General features: G+C 40.5%; 1 protein-coding gene and 1 pseudogene across 1 annotated transcript; one reads left to right on the top strand and one right to left on the bottom strand.

Moving 5' to 3' along the window:
* Positions 1-802: 802 nt before the first annotated feature.
* Positions 803-2,771, bottom strand: Atoh1 (atonal bHLH transcription factor 1). Its single transcript, XM_005337552.3, has one exon. The coding sequence runs from the start codon at positions 2,631-2,633 to the stop codon at positions 1,575-1,577; it is 1,059 nt and encodes a 352-aa protein (XP_005337609.1). The 5' UTR covers positions 2,634-2,771; the 3' UTR covers positions 803-1,574.
* A 3,203-nt stretch (positions 2,772-5,974) lies between these two features.
* LOC101970863 (nuclear RNA export factor 2 pseudogene) lies at positions 5,975-9,386 on the top strand (annotated as a pseudogene).
* The last annotated feature ends 8,151 nt before the right edge of the window (positions 9,387-17,537 follow it).

The following is a 17,537-nucleotide window of genomic DNA, read 5'->3' on the forward strand; positions in this document are numbered from 1 at the left end:
GAAAAACTGAACAGAAGTTAATAATTTCCTACAGCAACCAGCACACTTCTAATTTTTGAATCAATGGTCACTAATTTCCCTTATTCTCCTCCTCCCTAATCCTCCTTCCTTCTTAGAAACCCCCTCCCTGGAAAGAAGGGGGTATGGAGGAAGGGTGGGGGAGAAAAGGGGGGAGAGTTAGCTGGTGCTGTGTATTTGACCTACCTGAAAAGTTTTGGGCTTATCTAATTTTTGTAAGTAAAAATAGCTAACCCTGATAAATTTAACTACTAACTAGATCCTAGAAGACCTAAAAGACTATAGCTCCCCTCACAAATACGATTAACACTAGGAGTAAGACTGGAAATTCTGGCTATTCAAAAGGGAAAATTGCTGCAAATTTGGAGAGTTTTATCCCACAATTTAAATTATTGACTCAAGTGCTTTTCTATGTATAGATGCTACCCAAAGGCACTAAATTTGCAACATTTTTCTTTTAAAATATTAGGTCCTATAAATTTGGATTTGATAGACTACTTCCTTAAAGTCTTCCAGGCTATTTAGAAATCATTTTCAGTAGTATAATGGGATGGAATAAGTAAGTGACAAATAAAAGTTCCTTTTCAAGTTTATTGTTATCATTTGCAAATGTAAATACATAAAACAATGGCAGTTGGCTTTACTAAATTAAAATAAAATTATCTCGAGTAGAAAATGTAAAAAATGAATCAAGATAAGTAGAAATGGTAGCAAACACTCAATAATAAATAAGTTTTCTAACAATAACAAAGCAAAATAAAATTGACCAAATGCTTTTGACACTACTAGATATGTTTTTATTTTCATTTTTTTAAACAAACATTTGCAAAGAGCTTAAAGATTATAAGTGGCCGTGTTTAAAAAAAAAAAAAACTGGTCTGCAATTGGCAGTTGAATTTCTCCTGGAGCCGCAATAGCAGCGACTGATAAAGTGCGTGCGCCAAGTTTCCTAAAGGACGCCAACGTTCTGGCGATCGGATGCACATACTGGGTATGTTTATACAATATATAAACCCGCAAAGGTCCCCATTTTCTAACAATTCCATAGTCAAAAGTTATTCACTTTGGAAGCATTGACTTTGCGATTCATAATGCATTTGGGGAAACAACTTCAGAAGACTTAACTCTCCCACACGAGTGCGCGCAACACACAGGAATGGACGCCCAGGGCATAAAATAAATTAAACCCAAACCAGTGACAGAAAAGATGCGACGTTTTAGCAGCGTGTTGGCAGAAGGGACTATAATAATGATGCCACATCTGGGTACATATAATTATACCATATCTACCTACAGGGGAAAGCAGAAGGTGGAAGGACGGGCAAAGCTTTAACAGCAAGCTTTCATCAAACAATATGAGCCATAGGAAGTTTGGAATAGCGGCGGCTTTTGCAAACCATCAAATGTAGCTGCCATCTGAAGCCAAGTCGTTGCTAAACAACGACCATTGCAAAGCAAAAATTAAAGGGTGCGGGGATATTTAACCGCGGGGCTTCCCGCGCACTGGGAAAGGGCAATTTTGTTTCTGTCTCCGTTTTCAGGGTTTTGTCACCTTTCTAACTTGCCTCATCCGAGTCACTGTAATGGGAATGGGGAGAAAACTCCCCGTCGCTTCTGTGGGACCGGGGGGAAGTTTTGCTACTATCCTCCTGCACTGGCTGCAGGATGCCCCCAGGCAGCGAAGGCGTCAAGTTTTTTTGCGCCATCATCGCTGTCAGGGCGCTGTCCTCGAAAGTCGAGAAGTGCAAAGCGTCTAGCTGCACCGAGTAACCTCCCGCGGAGGCCGGGGCAGAAAAGCGTGTCCGACAATTCCCGGGTGGGGTCGGTCGCTGGCCCCCTCCAGAAGCTGGTTGAGCCCCAGATGCTGTGGCTGTGCCCGAACCGCCTTCGTAGGAGGCTGCAGCACGAAGGTGGTGGTGGTCACTTTTGCAGGAAGCTGGCGGCGGCGATGGCTGCTCCCCGCCGCTGGGGGTTTGTAGCAGCTCCGACAGGGCGTTGATGTAGATCTGGGCCATCTGCAGGGTCTCATATTTGGATAGCTTCTTGTCGTTGTTGAACGACGGGATAACATTGCGCAGCTGGTCAAAGGCATGGTTCAGCCCGTGCATCCTGCGCCGCTCCCTGGCGTTGGCCGCCAACCGTCTTTGCTTCTGCACTCCATTCACCTGTTTGCTGGAAGGGGCTCTCTGGCGGCTGCAGCCCAACTCATCCACCACCACCCCTCCTTTCAGCTTGCACAACTGTTCCCGCACTTTCACCGGTCCTGGACTTTTGCTGACGTTGCCGTCGCTGGTGCTTCTCCTTACCAGATCCCCCCGGCCGTCCGCCTCGTCTTGGGGCGCAGCGGCCTCCGAGGCACCCAGCTCAGGAGAATGCAGCAAATACTGGGCGGCGCGTGCCGTACAGATGCCCTGCAAAGTGGGAGCCAGCCAGGCGCGTGGGTCTGTGCTGTCCAGGAGGGACAGCTCCGCCGGGTAGACTGGATGCTCTCTCGCCTGAAGGGTGGCAGGTGGCTGTGGCGGCGGTTGCGCGAGGTGGTGCGGCTGAGGATGGCGATGGTGGTCTCCCAACTCCTTCACTTCAGCCCACTCTTCAGCATGTAGCAGGCGGGACATTGCACTGCAAAGGCTCGGGGAGGTGCAGTTTCGGAGGCGGCACTGGTAACCCAGTTCAACCAAAACCAAAAACAATAACAAAACCCCCCAAAACCCTGCCTGGGTCTCTTCTGCAACGTCTTATTATTTTTCCTTCTCTTCGACCCTCCCCCACTCACTCGGAGATCACACACCAGGTCGCGTGCAACGAAGCTTCTCCGGTTGCTGAAGGCGCTGCGCCCCTTTAAAAAGCGGCACGCGCCAGTGTGTCTCCCCCCGCTCCTCTCCCAACCCCCTCCTCGCGCCAGTCGCGTGTCTGCTCAGCCAATGAAGGGCGCGGGCAGGCGCGTGCGAGCAGCCAATCAAAGAGTTTTTACACCCAGAGAAAAGTTCCAGTGTGCAGAGAACTTGGGCGCCCGCTCATTTCTTTCTTTCTCTTTTCCCCCTTCTTCCCTCTTTTAAGTTGCTGACATTCATTTGCTGACTGCGGGCCTGTAATTCGACTCTCCCGTGTGTCACCGCCCAAACGGCGGAGTGCGTGAGCTGGTGCGGACCTGGCTTTCAGCTGGTGCCCCAGATGTCCTAGGTCAGACGTGCGCCGCCGCGGGCGGCTCGGAGCGAGGTTGGACGCGCCTGGCGCCGGGAGGGCACTCACAGCTGAGAGCTGGCCGGTCCTGCGCTGCCTCCGAGCTAGGATCACAACTCCTATCGCCCAAACATTTTTAATCTCTCATATATAATATGGTATGTGTATGTATAAAATTTGTGTATAAATATCTCATTTGTGTGCTCATAGATGGAAAACTATTAAAATTACTTAGACTAAAAGAAGGAGAAGACATTAATGTCTCGGAACGTTTCTTAATTTTACTACGTCTTTTCGTGTCTTGCTCCAGAGCTAGTTCGTCTTTGTTATGCAATCTTTTTCTTAATGAAAAGTAAAGCTGTGTACAGTTAGGGTGCACCAAATTCCACTCCTTCAATGCTCTCCGAGCCGGTTCCTCAGCATCCTTGCGTCCAGTTAGGATTATGTTCTTCAGAAAACTCTCTGCGGAGTATAATTTTAGGGCAGGGATATCGTATGCACAGTATTATGCCTAGAGTTTACACACACGCACACACACAGCAGGACTCCTTACCAGAGCCCAAAGAGAGTGCCCAAATTAAAAACAAAGGTGCCCGCCTTTCCTGCAATTCTGAACACTTTCAAACTACGGAACCAAAGTAATCTACCTCGGGAGCCCTGGCTTTACTACAGCTCGTGGCTTCTGCAATTACCCAGAAACTACAGCCTAACCCACTTCTCCCCGCGTTTAGTTTAGTTAGGGTGTGTATTCCCCTAGCGCAAAAACCCGGGAGGTCCTTGGCGAGGCTGGGACGCCAACTCCCAGGTGAGCACTCTCCTGTCACCACTTTAGCTTCTGCCGGGTCTAGTCACAGCAAAGAGCCAATCAGAAGCTCCAGGGCTCGGGCACGTTGTTACTTGCGTCCTGCGCGCCCCAGCTCCAGGCGCTTCCTGCAGCGACCTTGGGGCGCTGGAGTGGGTTGCAACCCGTTGGTGCTACTGGGGCTTTTGACTTTTGAGGTGGCTGTCGTCCCGCAAGCAGTTTCTTCCTCCCGGAAAGGTAGTGAAAAGGAGAGCCAGCAGAGTATCCTGGAACCGGTTATTGCTGGGTTCAGAGGCAACTGAGAGGTGTTGTCTCCAGAATTCACAAGGACTTGATCCCCATCTGCCATCTAGAACTCCTTAGACGAAGCATTTCTACTACTGGATTGAATTGGTGATACATATATATTCCAAACTGTAGTGTTGGATTGGTTATATATATATCATAAGATATATCTATATCTGTGTATCTATCATAAGTGTGGAAAGAGAACAGAGTGTGTAAATGATGCTTAATACATGTTCGTCTGTTTTTTACTCATCCTCGTCCATTTGCTGGCGTGCAGAAACCGTCCAGGCCTTCTGACCTAAAGAACCAGAAAAGTCGCAGCTGGACTTTTTGAGTGTTTAAGCTTTGTTGAAATAAATATGTTAAATAAAACCCAGCTAAACCAAGAAGCCTAAACCTAGTTGAAAACCATATATGAGAATAATAATAAAAAGTCATTATGTGTATTTTTTGGAGACAAAATTCTCCAATATTTGAGTGAATGAGTGGACTGGGTAGTATTGAAATCAAGGAATGGTGCTCTTACCACAATTAATGTTAATATGTAAAATATGCCACTTAAAAATAATTTCTAGTAGCTGTAGGTGCCAAAGTTAAACTTTTGGAAAAAATGATTAGTCATTATTTGTGTATGTATGGCAGTGTAACAGTTAGAGCCCAGAAATACCAAGTCATCTGTATTGCATTTTATACTCATACACTGACTTTCATCGACTGGATCTGCTGAAAGGCACTGCTGAAATTCTTTCATACACTATCACTACCAAAGGTGTGGGATGTTCAAATGTTCCTTGAACTTTCATCTTCCAAACTTTCTATCTGTACATTAAATGACTGTGTAACTGCAAAATATTCATTTTCCTTTGAGCTCGGATTTATGGGTTTCAGCCCAATATTTACTGAATACATAGAATACTGATCCTAATTGGCAGCTTCATAGTTAATTAGCATTATTTCTTTTTTGAAGCCAATCTCAATTTCTAGGTGAGTAATTTAGAGTGCCCCTGTGATGAGTGGGACTGTAGGAGTTTCCACAGTTTGTGGTGACATGCATTTATTTTGCCCTTAAAATAATTAGGGAGCTGTCCGCCTCACCTCCTCCTTTTCTCTTCCTTCTCTTCTGTCAGGTGGAGCTGAGGAAGCTAAGCATCTGAGATGGAGAAGGACCCTGTGCATAATATCAGAATCTGAGTAATGTAAGCCCTAAGGCAGATTGTGAAAAGGGATGCAAGTAGAGTGAGCATCCAAGGGGGCTGGATGGTAGCAACAGCAGCACAGCCTGAGGGGTTCTTTGTGTGGGGGCAGCCATTAGTTACTACAAAAGAGTTTTTGAAAAAAAGTAAATATCTGAGGATAATGAGAATTGGTTACTCACTATCAGAGAAGGGAAGAAACTGTAGAGTTGGATTAAAATTGGAGATTTTGATATGAAATTATGATTTTACTACATAGGTACAAACACATAAATGTGGTGTGTGCATAAGTGTGTACCTATAGATGTCCTCTTCATTCTCAGAGCTTGACATCAACAATGAGCAGGTCTAATTCCAAGATTTCAGTTTCCAAACAAAATTCTTGACCCAAAGGAATCATGGCTTTTTCAAAAATGGATTGAGTCCAGAATTGGAAGAGAAAAAAAAAAAAAAAGCACAAGATGCGCCTGAAATATCTTACTATGTCAGAAATATGAAGTGCTTAAAGGATGATGGAGACGTGTCAGAAGACCACGAAAGCGTGCTTGAAGTCCTTTCCACCGACAAGATACAGGATCATGTAGATACCAAAATAAATAACAATAATGACAGATTTTTTCCCATTTGAAATAAAGGAATCTTATTAATATAAATAGAATAAATAAATACAATGAAGTTTTGATAAATATGTTTTGGTTACAAAATACATATTGATTACAAATGAAAGAAGATTGACACTCAATGGAAGAATGTGACAAATATCCACTTAATCAAATGATCAAAGTTAACATCACCAGCTATTAGACAAAATGAATTTATGTGCCACTTATTAGATTGCAGAGGACACAGCCTGATATTCCTGTCAAAGATGCCTGCCCTTTTCCTTGATTAGTCAAGATAAAACATTAACCCAGTTCAAACTCAGAAACATTCTAGAAAATAACTAGTTTATCATCGTTCAAAGTGTCAGGATTATAAAAGGCAAACAAAACCTCAGGATTCCCAGCTAGAGAAGACTAAGGAAACATGATAAATCTGATGCCTGATTCTAAACAGGGTCCTTTGCTAATAAAGAATATAATTGGAACAATTGTCAAAGTTGTATAGTGTCCTCGAAATAAATGATAAAATTGATTTCCTGATTTTGTTGGTTATAACTGGTTATTTAAGAGAATGTCTCATTTTTAGGGAATAGTCACTAAAGTATTCAAGGATAAAGGGGCAGGTTAATGGTTTGGTTAAAGGGTATTTGCACTATATGTTCAACCTTTCTGTAACTTCAAGATTGCCTCAGAATAAAGAATAAACAATGCAACAGGCAAATGAAACAGCCAAATTTAGTTTGTTCATTATATCTAAAGGTACTAATTCAAGTCAATCCAAGAATTTTACCCAGGGTGTTGAGGCCTGTAGTCATTGCAGACACCTTACATTAAATTTTGCTCTGCTCGGCCACAGCAAAGTATGTATCCAATGGGTCTGGGAATTCTCAGCTTTTAATGAATAATTATTGTATATTATTCAAGAGGTGCAAAAATTGAATATTAATTTGAAATGCATTATCTTATGGGTTATTTTAAATAAGAATTTCCAAGTCATGATGGATTTTAACCAGTGTCCTGATGAGGTCACACACATTAACAAACAAATAACAAAGAAATGTTGTTTTTCACTATTGGGCATAGTCTTATCAGTTATGCTTAAGAATTAAACATTTATTCTATAATTCCTATCTGAACTGTATTTCAGAGTACTCAAAGGGCCTGACTTGATGAAAATGTCGTTTAAAATAATTAATATAATAAAGGTAGAAGAAATAAAACATTTAGAAAAATAAACATTTTGCCATTTTTAAATGAAAACATTTGCTGATTGACACTGATCCCTGAGGTAGCTCAGATCTCTCCACCATGCGACCCTCTTCAGACAATGCCTGGTAGTCAGCACTTCCACGGTTATTCTGCAAAACCTTGAGACAACATCAACAAAAATGTGATCAAACATTGGAGAAATGTGGGACAAACAGAAATGAAGTTTCAGAAAACAGTGATGATAGCAGTGCTGTTCAAGGAAGAAGGAAAGATGGGAAATCTTCCTAGGGTAATCTTGGCAGAAGGAATCTTCATTATGAGCGTTCTGGATATGAACTGCTTCCTTCAAAACTCCAGGAGGGCGATCAAAATGTGACCCACTCAAGTCACTCACAGTAACAAGAAGAGAGGGAAATGGTATAATAAAGAACAAATCCATATTACCATGTGGAAAGATACAAATCCGGAAGAGAGAGAAAAGAGGATACACAAGGAAAAGCCATGTGGAACTGGTTCAAGGTCACAATTCCATATGGGAGAAAGTATGACAAGGCATGGCCAATGAATACATTCCAGAGCCACTCAATGTTCCCTTCACCCCGGTTGATTCCCATTACATCAGAAATCAGACCCGGTGCTTTCTCCAGGATATTAAAACTGCTTCTGCATTGAAGGATATCAGCTACAAGATTTGTGATGAGGATAACTGAAAGTCATCTGTGCCTGAATCCATGAGAATAAGTTCATGCCAGAACAAGTGGAGCAGCTAAAGCTGTCTATAAGCAAATGATATGATATCTCCTAGCAAGTTCTCAGCCTCTAGAATCTCTATTTTGACTCAGACTTCAATTCATTATCCTGAATTGAAGAAACTGCATGTTTGCTACCCTGAAGGTCATTGAAAGGATTTCCCTGAGCAGTTGTCATTGAACTTGGAAAACAATAAACTCTACCGGTTGGATAGCCTGTCTGACTTTATAGAGAAGACCCTCAAAGTCAAGATCCTGAACCTTTCCAAAAATGAGCTGAGGACCTCCAAGGAGTTGGATAAGCTGAAAGGGCTGAAGCTGTGCTAAAAGGGAACCCTTTGTGCAGTGCCTTCCCAGACCAGTCTGCATATGTAGTCAGTGCCATCCAGGATTGTTTTCCCAAGTTGTCACACCTGGATGGCCAGGAGTTATCCATACAATTATATCAGCATACCCTGATGCTCCCAAGCTAATAAAATCCTGCACAGAAAGCTATAAAGGGTCTGCGACCTTAAAGAATCTAGTTCTGTAATTCCTATAGGAAGTATTACTTGATCTATGACTATGGAGATCCATAGGGTCTGCTTAGCGCTTACCATGACGAGGCCTGCATTTCTCTGACCATTCCCTTCAACCTCACGGACCCAGCCCCAAATAGCCTGTGCAGGTACTTCAAATATAGTTGAAATATGAAGAAGCCCAAGGATTCCAACATGCAGAGACAGCTGCTGAAACACAAAACAAGACATTGTGGATTACCGCAGTGTGTGGCCAAAACGGAGCATGACTTCAGTTGCCTTCTGGTAGATATGTGGTTCTAGATGGAAATAATGCTCTGCTTCTCTGTGAATAAGGTGTTCAAGGGAGCAGAAGGAAATCCTCAAGGACGTGTCCATGCCTTCACCCGGACCTTCCTTGTTATCCTTATCAGCCATCCCAGTATATGTATCATTAATGATGAGCTGATTGGGAGGAATGCCAGCCCTGAGGAGACCTAGAGCTCTTTCTCCACCCCAGTGCCTACACTGTGCTCCACCTCCATGCCTGCGCTCTCCCAGGCAGGTTTTTTCGACATGGTCTGTGATGAAACTTGAATGGTCTCAGAAGTGCCATGAGGACAAGTGGAACTATACTAGAGCTGTCAGTCTTCATTATGCTCCAGACTGAGGGCAAGATCCCAGAGGAAGCCTTCAAACAGATACTATGAAAGGAGTCCTTGAGTGCCATCTTCCTCTTCATCCACATCACTTCATCCACATCACTTCCACTTCATTCCACATCATTGCTTCTCTGTCTTAAGCCATGTTTATGATGCGTTGGAGATCTGGCTGACTAAGAAGCCAAAGTTAACTTGTAGGCTAGGTAACATAGCCTTCCAAAGGGCCAGTTATTCTGTTTTCCCTATTAAAGATGGCTGTTTATTTCCATAATAAAGATTGATATTGGACTTAAAAAGACAATGAATGAAACAGATCAGATTTCATTGGGGAACATTACAACGGAGGGGTCAGCCGGTCTCATTGGAATTACTGATGAATCTTAGCATCATTTAGAGTAAAAGACCCTGATGTTATATGTCTTGGTTTCATGCATTATACAGTACAAAGACTTTTTTGAAGTATTTTTTAAAAAGAAAAAGATAAATTTGATTGTAATTAAGCCTCAGAGTTAATCTATTTACATGATGTACAGTGGATCCTATACTAAATGGTCACACAAGAATGCAAAGAGTAAACTCACATTTCATAATATTCTAAAGAACACCATTCAGTTTCAAACAAGTCTGCAACATGAAGGAGAAAGGAGGGAAATGAGAAGCTGATGCCCTGGATTAAGAAAATCTTAAACCATGAAATACAATATGTGAGCCTTGTTTGAGTTTGGATTCAAACAAACAATAAAAGAGCTTTTTTAAAAAGAAAGGTGGGGCTGGGGATGTGGCTCAAGTGGTAGCGCGCTCGCCTGGCATGCGTGCAGCCCAGTTTCGATCCTCAGCACCACATACCAACAAAGATGTTGTGTCCACCAGGGGAAAAAAAAAACTAAACTAAAAATAAATAAATAAATAAATATTAAAATTCTCTCTCTCTCTTAAAAAAAAAAGAGATTGGTGAAATGTGAGTATGAACTCCGTATTAGATCATACTGTCAAAATTTTAAGGTAAGCTGGGCACAGTGGCACATGCCTATAATCCCAGTGACTCAGGAGTGAGGCAGGAGGATCACAAATTCAAAGACCAACCTCAGAAACTTAGGGAGACCCTGTCTCATATCTCAAAAAAAAAAAAAAAAATTAAAAGGCTGGGGATGTGGCTCAATAGTAAAGTGACCCTGGGTTCAATCTCTATTACTGAAAAAATAGTGTGTGTGGGGGGGAATGGCTACAAACATTAACATAGTGTGTGTGTGTGAGTGTGTGTGTGTGTGTGTGTGTGTGTGTGTGTGTGTGTGTGAGAGAGAGAGAGAGAGAGAGAGAGAGAGAGAGAGAGAGAGAGAGAGAGAGAGAGAGAGATTGTTCTGCATAAGGTTCAGATGGTCAAGGTTTCCTTATCACAGAACTATATTTTGAAATAATGTTAAGACAATGACAATGTTTGGACAGAATCATGAACGTGTACTGTTGTTTATTCCAGGTGAATGTGAACTGCTTCTTGGTATTCTTCCTGATAAATTTACCAGCTGCATATGAGTGTAGCAGTAACCTAGCAGCTGAGTTTGAAGCCACCATTTGCCTAAGTTTCCAATCGTCTACTGTCATCTGCCATGGTACATCTAATTTTTGTAGGTGTCAACGTGGCAAATTACTTGGGCACATGATGGAGACCACTCTTCCTGCATCCTTTAGTGGTTTGCATTTCTGAAAATAATACTTAGTCTCTGTACTTCCCTCTAGTATGTAATAGTTTTATAATTTACCATCTCAGAGTGGATGCACTTCCAGAATCCAAAGGTTAGGAGCAAATATGAGGTTTCTATTAACTCCTAAATATATCCATCCATATTAGTAAGGTTTCTGTTATTATAATGAAATGCTCAAGGTTGGATACTTTATAAAGAAAAGTACTTTATTTAGCTCATGGTTTTGATGGTTCAGTGGCATAGAGTGGACATTGGTTTGGCTCTAGTGAAGACCTCATGGTGCATGGTGTTACAAAAGTGGGAGTGCATGCAAGAGATAAAGATCACACAGTAAGCCAGAGAGTGGGGATGGGCTCTTTTATAGCAAATCACTCTGTAAGAAGTACCCTAGGTCTCAGAAGAATTACTTTAATATCTTCTGAGAGCAAAACTTCAATGGCTGAAAGACCTCTCACCAGGCCCCGTCTCTTAAATGCCCCACTTCCTCTTAAGGTTTCCACACTAAAGACCAAGCTCCTAACCCATGAACTCTTGGGTCATGAACCATGTCTAAACCATGGTGCCATCTAACTGATGCACACAGGGAGTGGAAAAATGACCATAGTCTTTGTGCACAGGAAACCCTGTTAGATAAACTTGGTTGGGATTCTATTGATTATGTGACCTTCACATGCTTTCACTGTAAGGAAAGATTCATGGTAGCATTTTGGTTTTCCTGGCATTGCTGTCAGTTCATGCCCTATATTTAGAAAATGCTTTAAAGTTACGTATTATTATCTCCCAGGTATATTGTGGTAACTATTTATAGGTTAATTTACAAAATAATTGGAGGAATTCTCAAGGAGTCCTGATATCCCTTGCCATTAATTAGCTCAAACTTGTTGAAGTATAGAAACTAGGAAAAGATTAGTGAAGTGTTTTGCTGTGTGTGTGTGTGTGTGTGTGTGTGTTTGTGTGTGTGTGTGTGTGTGTGTGTGTGTATGTGTGTGTGTGCTATCCTATATACTCTTGGTCTTTTTTGGTCATATAGATTTATCAATACCCTTTTTAGCTATCTATATTTGTTTCCTACTGGTACTATAACAAATGTTTCAATCAGAGTAATCCAGGGAAACATCCAAAGGAAAATTTTTAATATAGTAGTTCCCCTTTTCCATGATAGATATATACCAAGACCCCAATAAATGCCTGAAACCATAGGAAGTACTGAATCCTATATATATGATTTTTTCCAATGCCCCATAGTATGGCCACATATCAGAGTTAATCTATCCTTCTGTGATTTATGCACTGATGCCTCCCTGGCATTAATAATATTAATGCTTTGTTGATACATAAAACTATCATAACAGATTACTATAAACATAGTTTGTTAAAATTACACACAAATTTATTACCTTGGGGTTCTGGAGGTTAGAGCACTCAAATCAGATTCACTGGATCAAAATTTAAAATTTCACATTTCCACCCATTTAACATTGGTCAGTTCTCTTAAATTTAAGAAATCCACCCCAGCATAATATTGGGACTCATAGGACACTTAAATTTTCGGTAAGTTCCCCTATATCACTAACCTGCCTTTTCCAGCTTTCACTGATACCCTTCCTCAGTTCATCCCTCAAGTTCCCTACAGCATAAATTTTGGGTTCCTGTAGGTAGATGTACAGAATGTTGCAGAATTTTAGGGAATAATTTCCTTGCTTCTAAAATAAGAATAATCCTCCCCGCCACCCCACCCCCACATGGGCCAGATTGAGATTTAACCCTAGCTTCATGTCTGCAAACTATTGAGAATCACCAAGTAAACCTTGGCGAAAGCAAATGTCATTTTATGAGGCATTTTATTCCTGTGAGTTCTCTGCATGGTGTTGAGGTGAAGGAGTTGACTACTCTTGGATGATGGAGAGTGAATCAATTCTACATGGTTCAGCAGATTAGGAAGATCTAAGCACACCCATAATACATCTTGATTTCAGCAGTCAGATTCCCATTTGTTCTCTTTTTAGGGTCTTGAATCTAAATTTCATGGATTTTTCTAGAGCTGTGTAATAAAACCTTTTCAGCAATTCTACTACTGACACAATGAGGCCTGGTTTCCAGCCTGTACTGCCCTCTGGCTGTAGTACACACAGGTGTTATAAAGATTTTCTTAATTTCACATGTGTCTCGGGTTGATGGTTGGCTGACTTGGGTCCACCAAAAAAACCCACAAATGGTACTTAAGAGCAACTATTCATCTCCACAGGTTTTATGATAACCACTGCCATAAAAATATGGCATATAATATAAATTCACTATACTGTCCTCTGTCTTCCTCCTGTCCCAATTCACCACAGATGAAATTCTTTGTAATAGTGACCCTGCAGCAGGCCAAGGATTATCACAACCCACTTCCCATTAATAATGCAGCCTTTGTTGCTCTATGGTCAACGAGTGGTTCAGCCCAGAAATTCATCTCAGGGTAAGCATTCTGGACCACTTCTAATATAAATTAGTTTAGTTTGGTTGTTCTCAAAAGTCTACCCTTAAACAAGGATTCAGTTTGTGGTAGAATGTATGTTAGTTTTTAAATTATTTATTAAGATATAGACTATGATGTGTTTCTACTTAGGTGTTTGATGGTATACATATGCTAACAATTAATTTTTAAAATATTTCAAAATCTCCCCTGATACAATGTGAACAAAATATATTCTGGATGGATCGAAGAGTAAATAGTAAAGTGAGTAAGAGACTTTAAGTGGTATCAGATTAAATAAGGGAATCATAGGCATAAAGTTACTGAAAGATTTAATGATTAATTAAATAATAAAAAATGTAGTATTAAGCTGGGTGCAGTGGTGAATGCCTATGATCCTAGTGATATGGGGAGTGAGGCAGGAGCATCACAGGTTCAAGACCAACCTGGACAACTTAGAAAGACCCCATCTCAAAATAAGAACTAGGGATATAGCACAGTAATAGATTTCTGAGTTCAATCCTCAGTATCACAAAAATCAAACAATCAATAGTCCATAAAATGAACATAATATTAATAATACTTGTTTATAATAAAAAGTTCTATAAACTATAGTACATGCATGGTGAAAAAAACTTTTTCATGCATAAAAATCATAAAAATTTAAAGTAGTGAAAAATTGGACCAGTTGGTCATAGTAGCTCACAAGTGCAAGGCCAACTCCAACAACTTACTGACACCTCATCTCAAAAGATAAATAAATAAACAAAAAGGGCTGGGAATGTGGCTCAGGGGAGAAATGCCTCTGGGTTTGATTACAGTACCAAAAAACAAAAAGAAACATGTAAATGACACACTGGGAAAATACAATGATTTTTAAATATTGTGAGTTAATATACTTTATACAAAAAGAGCAATTAAATTTGATACGAAAGTGGCTAGTCTTGAAAAAACAGACAAGCATAAGAGCAGGTAGCTCATGAAGAAACAGTAAAAATGATCCATAAAGATGAAAAGAAAATTCAACTAGGAAATTCAAATGAAAACTATAAGAAAGTTTCAGATTGAATACACAGGTGCCCCCCTGAAACATCACTTAAATGATAGAAAAAGGACACAAAAGGCAAAAATTTGCAAGACAAAGAAAATGGGTTAAAGAGAAAATAACAAATGAAAGACGTCAACAAATTTTTATAAAATCGAGACCAGGTGGCCAAGTGGTAATTGACTTGGTAAAATTGTAAAGCCAACACTTTAAAAAACTTATTTACTTATTCTAATTAGGTATATATGACAGTAGGATGCACTTTGATTTATTGTACACAAATGGAACACAACTTTTCATTTTTCTGGTTGTACATGATGTAGCATTGAACCATATGTACAGTCATATGTGTACCTAGGGTAATGATGTCCATCTCATTCCACCATCTTTCCTACCCCTATGGTTCCTCCTTTATTCTCCTTCCTCTTTTCCCAATCAAAGTTCCTCCATTACTCCCCCCCCACACACACACACACATTATAGATCAGCATTCACTATCAGACAGAACACCTGGCCTTTGTTTTTTGGGAATTGGCTTACTTCGTTTAGCATGATATACTCCAACTCCATCCATTTACCTACAAATGACTACACTTTGCAGGGAAAGCCAAGGACAAGATCAGTTCCTGCCCTGGTACCCTGAAGGTGTTTAGCGCTGGATGCACCAGGCATATCTGAAGGTGGGGACAAGGGAACGATTGATGGAGGATAGATGGCAACCTAGTATTGTTATTGGTGTGGTTGAAAATTGGGGCATCTTTGTATTTCTAAGTCTTCTTTCTTATCTCTCTCCATTCTAAATTGAACCTCTGTTCCTGTAGAGTAATAAATGGTAATGATCCTTTCATTTACTCTCATCAAAGCTTCCAAAATATTTTCATTTATATTGCCGTTATTGGGACAATGTTTAAACTCTGTTTTACAGACAGACTCTCTACAGTATACATGCTATGCCCATTATAAGACTGCAAAAGTTACATTCTTGGTGTCACATGAATGAATATCATAGAATGCTTCTCCTCCTCCTCCTCCTCCTCCTCCTCTTCTTCTTCTTTTATGGTACTGAGGATTGAACCCAGAGGCGCTTAATAACTGAGCCACATTCCAGCCCTTTTTTATATTTCATTTAGAGACAGGGTTTCCCTAAGTTGCTGAGGCTGGATTTGAACTCACGATACACCTGCCTCAGCCTTCCAAACAGCTGGGATTAAGGTGTGCACCACTGTGCCTGGCCATAGAATAATTATTTAAGTGAAAGTTTCTAAGTAAGGATTCTGACAATCAATTCAATTTAGAAAAATAAAATGATAATTCTCCCAGATAGCTTTTATAAAGAATTTTGCAGATTTGTTATGTATGTATATTGAGCACTCTACTCTCCATGTATACGGCATAATACAACCAAACAAATTTCAGACTTGACTCTTGATAAACTTGCAGCAGCTTCCCAAGTCTGTTAGACCAAAGACTATATAAGTCAGTTTCTATCACTTTGGATGCATAGGATCTACTTTTAGTTGTTGTAGCCACATAAACATCTCGGTTCTCAGGTGAGTTTTGGTTGTCCCTCTGTCTAAAATGTTCTATACTCTCCACTTCTATTCCCCAAACTTCTCCTTGTTGTTCTGAGTTTAGCTCAAGCTTTTCTTCTTCTAGCAAGTCCTCCAAACTAGTTCAGCTTTCTTTGTCATATACTCACATTGAAGTTTATTCTTTTCCTCTGGATTTGCCTCAGTTAATGAAATATTTGTAGATAGACTGTTCAATGCCTTTCTTTGACCCCAGAGTGTGAACTCCGTGATTTCACGCTCTGTGATGTAATGGTGTCTAGGGCACGGTTGGCACTCAACGAACATAAGTTCAAAGAAAAAAAAAATGCCTTCAAGGAGTTTAACTTTGTTTTGTTAGTTAAAAGAATAGCTTACTTGTCACCAAAGTTTGATCCAGTAAAACAAAACAAAACAAAAACTCTTTTGATTTTCAGCATAGAAAAATTTAGTTTTGTTTGAGAGGAAAAAAAAATCGAAAATTTGCAATTATTCTTACACTAGAGACTACTATAACAGAGATGAGATTGTATCTTGTTGATATAATTTGCAGACCAGTACAAGTATATTAAGTTTGAAATAAATTGCATTCAGTAAATAATTGCAGACCACTTGATTTGACCTTCCTAAAAATCTGGTGTCAGAATCTAGTGGTTTAGATATTAACAGATTCTCTGTTAACATTGAAAAGTTCTGTATAAATTCTGGACTTATAAAAACCATGAAAGGATTTAATAGAGAAGAATTGAACTCACACGAAACATTAAAAACCAATTGAAATTTACTCAGCAGTCAACTTAAGCATAACTGTATATACAGCATATTGGAAAGGACATAGGACATAGAGCAATATTCCTCTGTTAGCCACTTTCAGTCTCTCATACGAGGGAGACTGTGGCTCTGTCTCTCCTGGTGCTCTTCAGATTTTCTTCATTTTTAACCCAAGGGCTGTAATCCACTGACTTCTTTTATGTCCCACACTGATTCATGCCATACCAGGTTCACTTAGAACAATCTCTTAAAAAAAAAAAAAAAAACAGTCTTGTTTGCCAATAGTGGAGAGCTCTTAGTCTGTTTGAAAGTGTGCAGAGTTCAGGCTTTAATTACCGAAATGTCCCTACTCTCCCCACCATTGTGTCTACTGGCTGGGTTCCATCTGTGGCTGGAACTTCTAAAGTGAGTTCTCTGAAAAGCGTGGCACTCCCGCCAGCCATGGCCTCTTGTTCAGTTACCTCTTCCTGAAAAGGGCTGGCTGCATTACTCTTTTTTATCCCATGTGACTGCTTCTCACTGGGCAATCGCTGTATCCTGATGTGGCAGTGGGAGAGTTGATTGCCTCTAATTTTGTAAAATTGAGGCCAACCAGGAACGGTCACTGCGTGTCACCATCAAATGTCCCTATGGTTACCCATTCCTGGTGTTTTGCTATAATTGTCTCAGGCTTGCCTACATGTCATCTCTTTTAGAGTGTCCTCTCCCTTTCACATAGCCTTGGGAATGCAAAAGTGCAAACAATTAATCAAAGTACTTTGTTTTTATTACCAATTTTTAATCGCCAAAGAAGGAATTGGACTTCAACCAGGGAAA

Source organism: Ictidomys tridecemlineatus, chromosome 9, assembly GCF_052094955.1.
Source record: "Ictidomys tridecemlineatus isolate mIctTri1 chromosome 9, mIctTri1.hap1, whole genome shotgun sequence".
Classification (NCBI taxonomy): Eukaryota; Metazoa; Chordata; class Mammalia; order Rodentia; family Sciuridae; genus Ictidomys; species Ictidomys tridecemlineatus.

What these genes read in the sequence shown, in the direction of transcription:
- Atoh1 (XM_005337552.3), bottom strand. Translation starts at nt 2,633, where the DNA reads ATGTCCCGCCTGCTACATGCTGAAGAGTGGGCTGAAGTGAAGGAGTTG.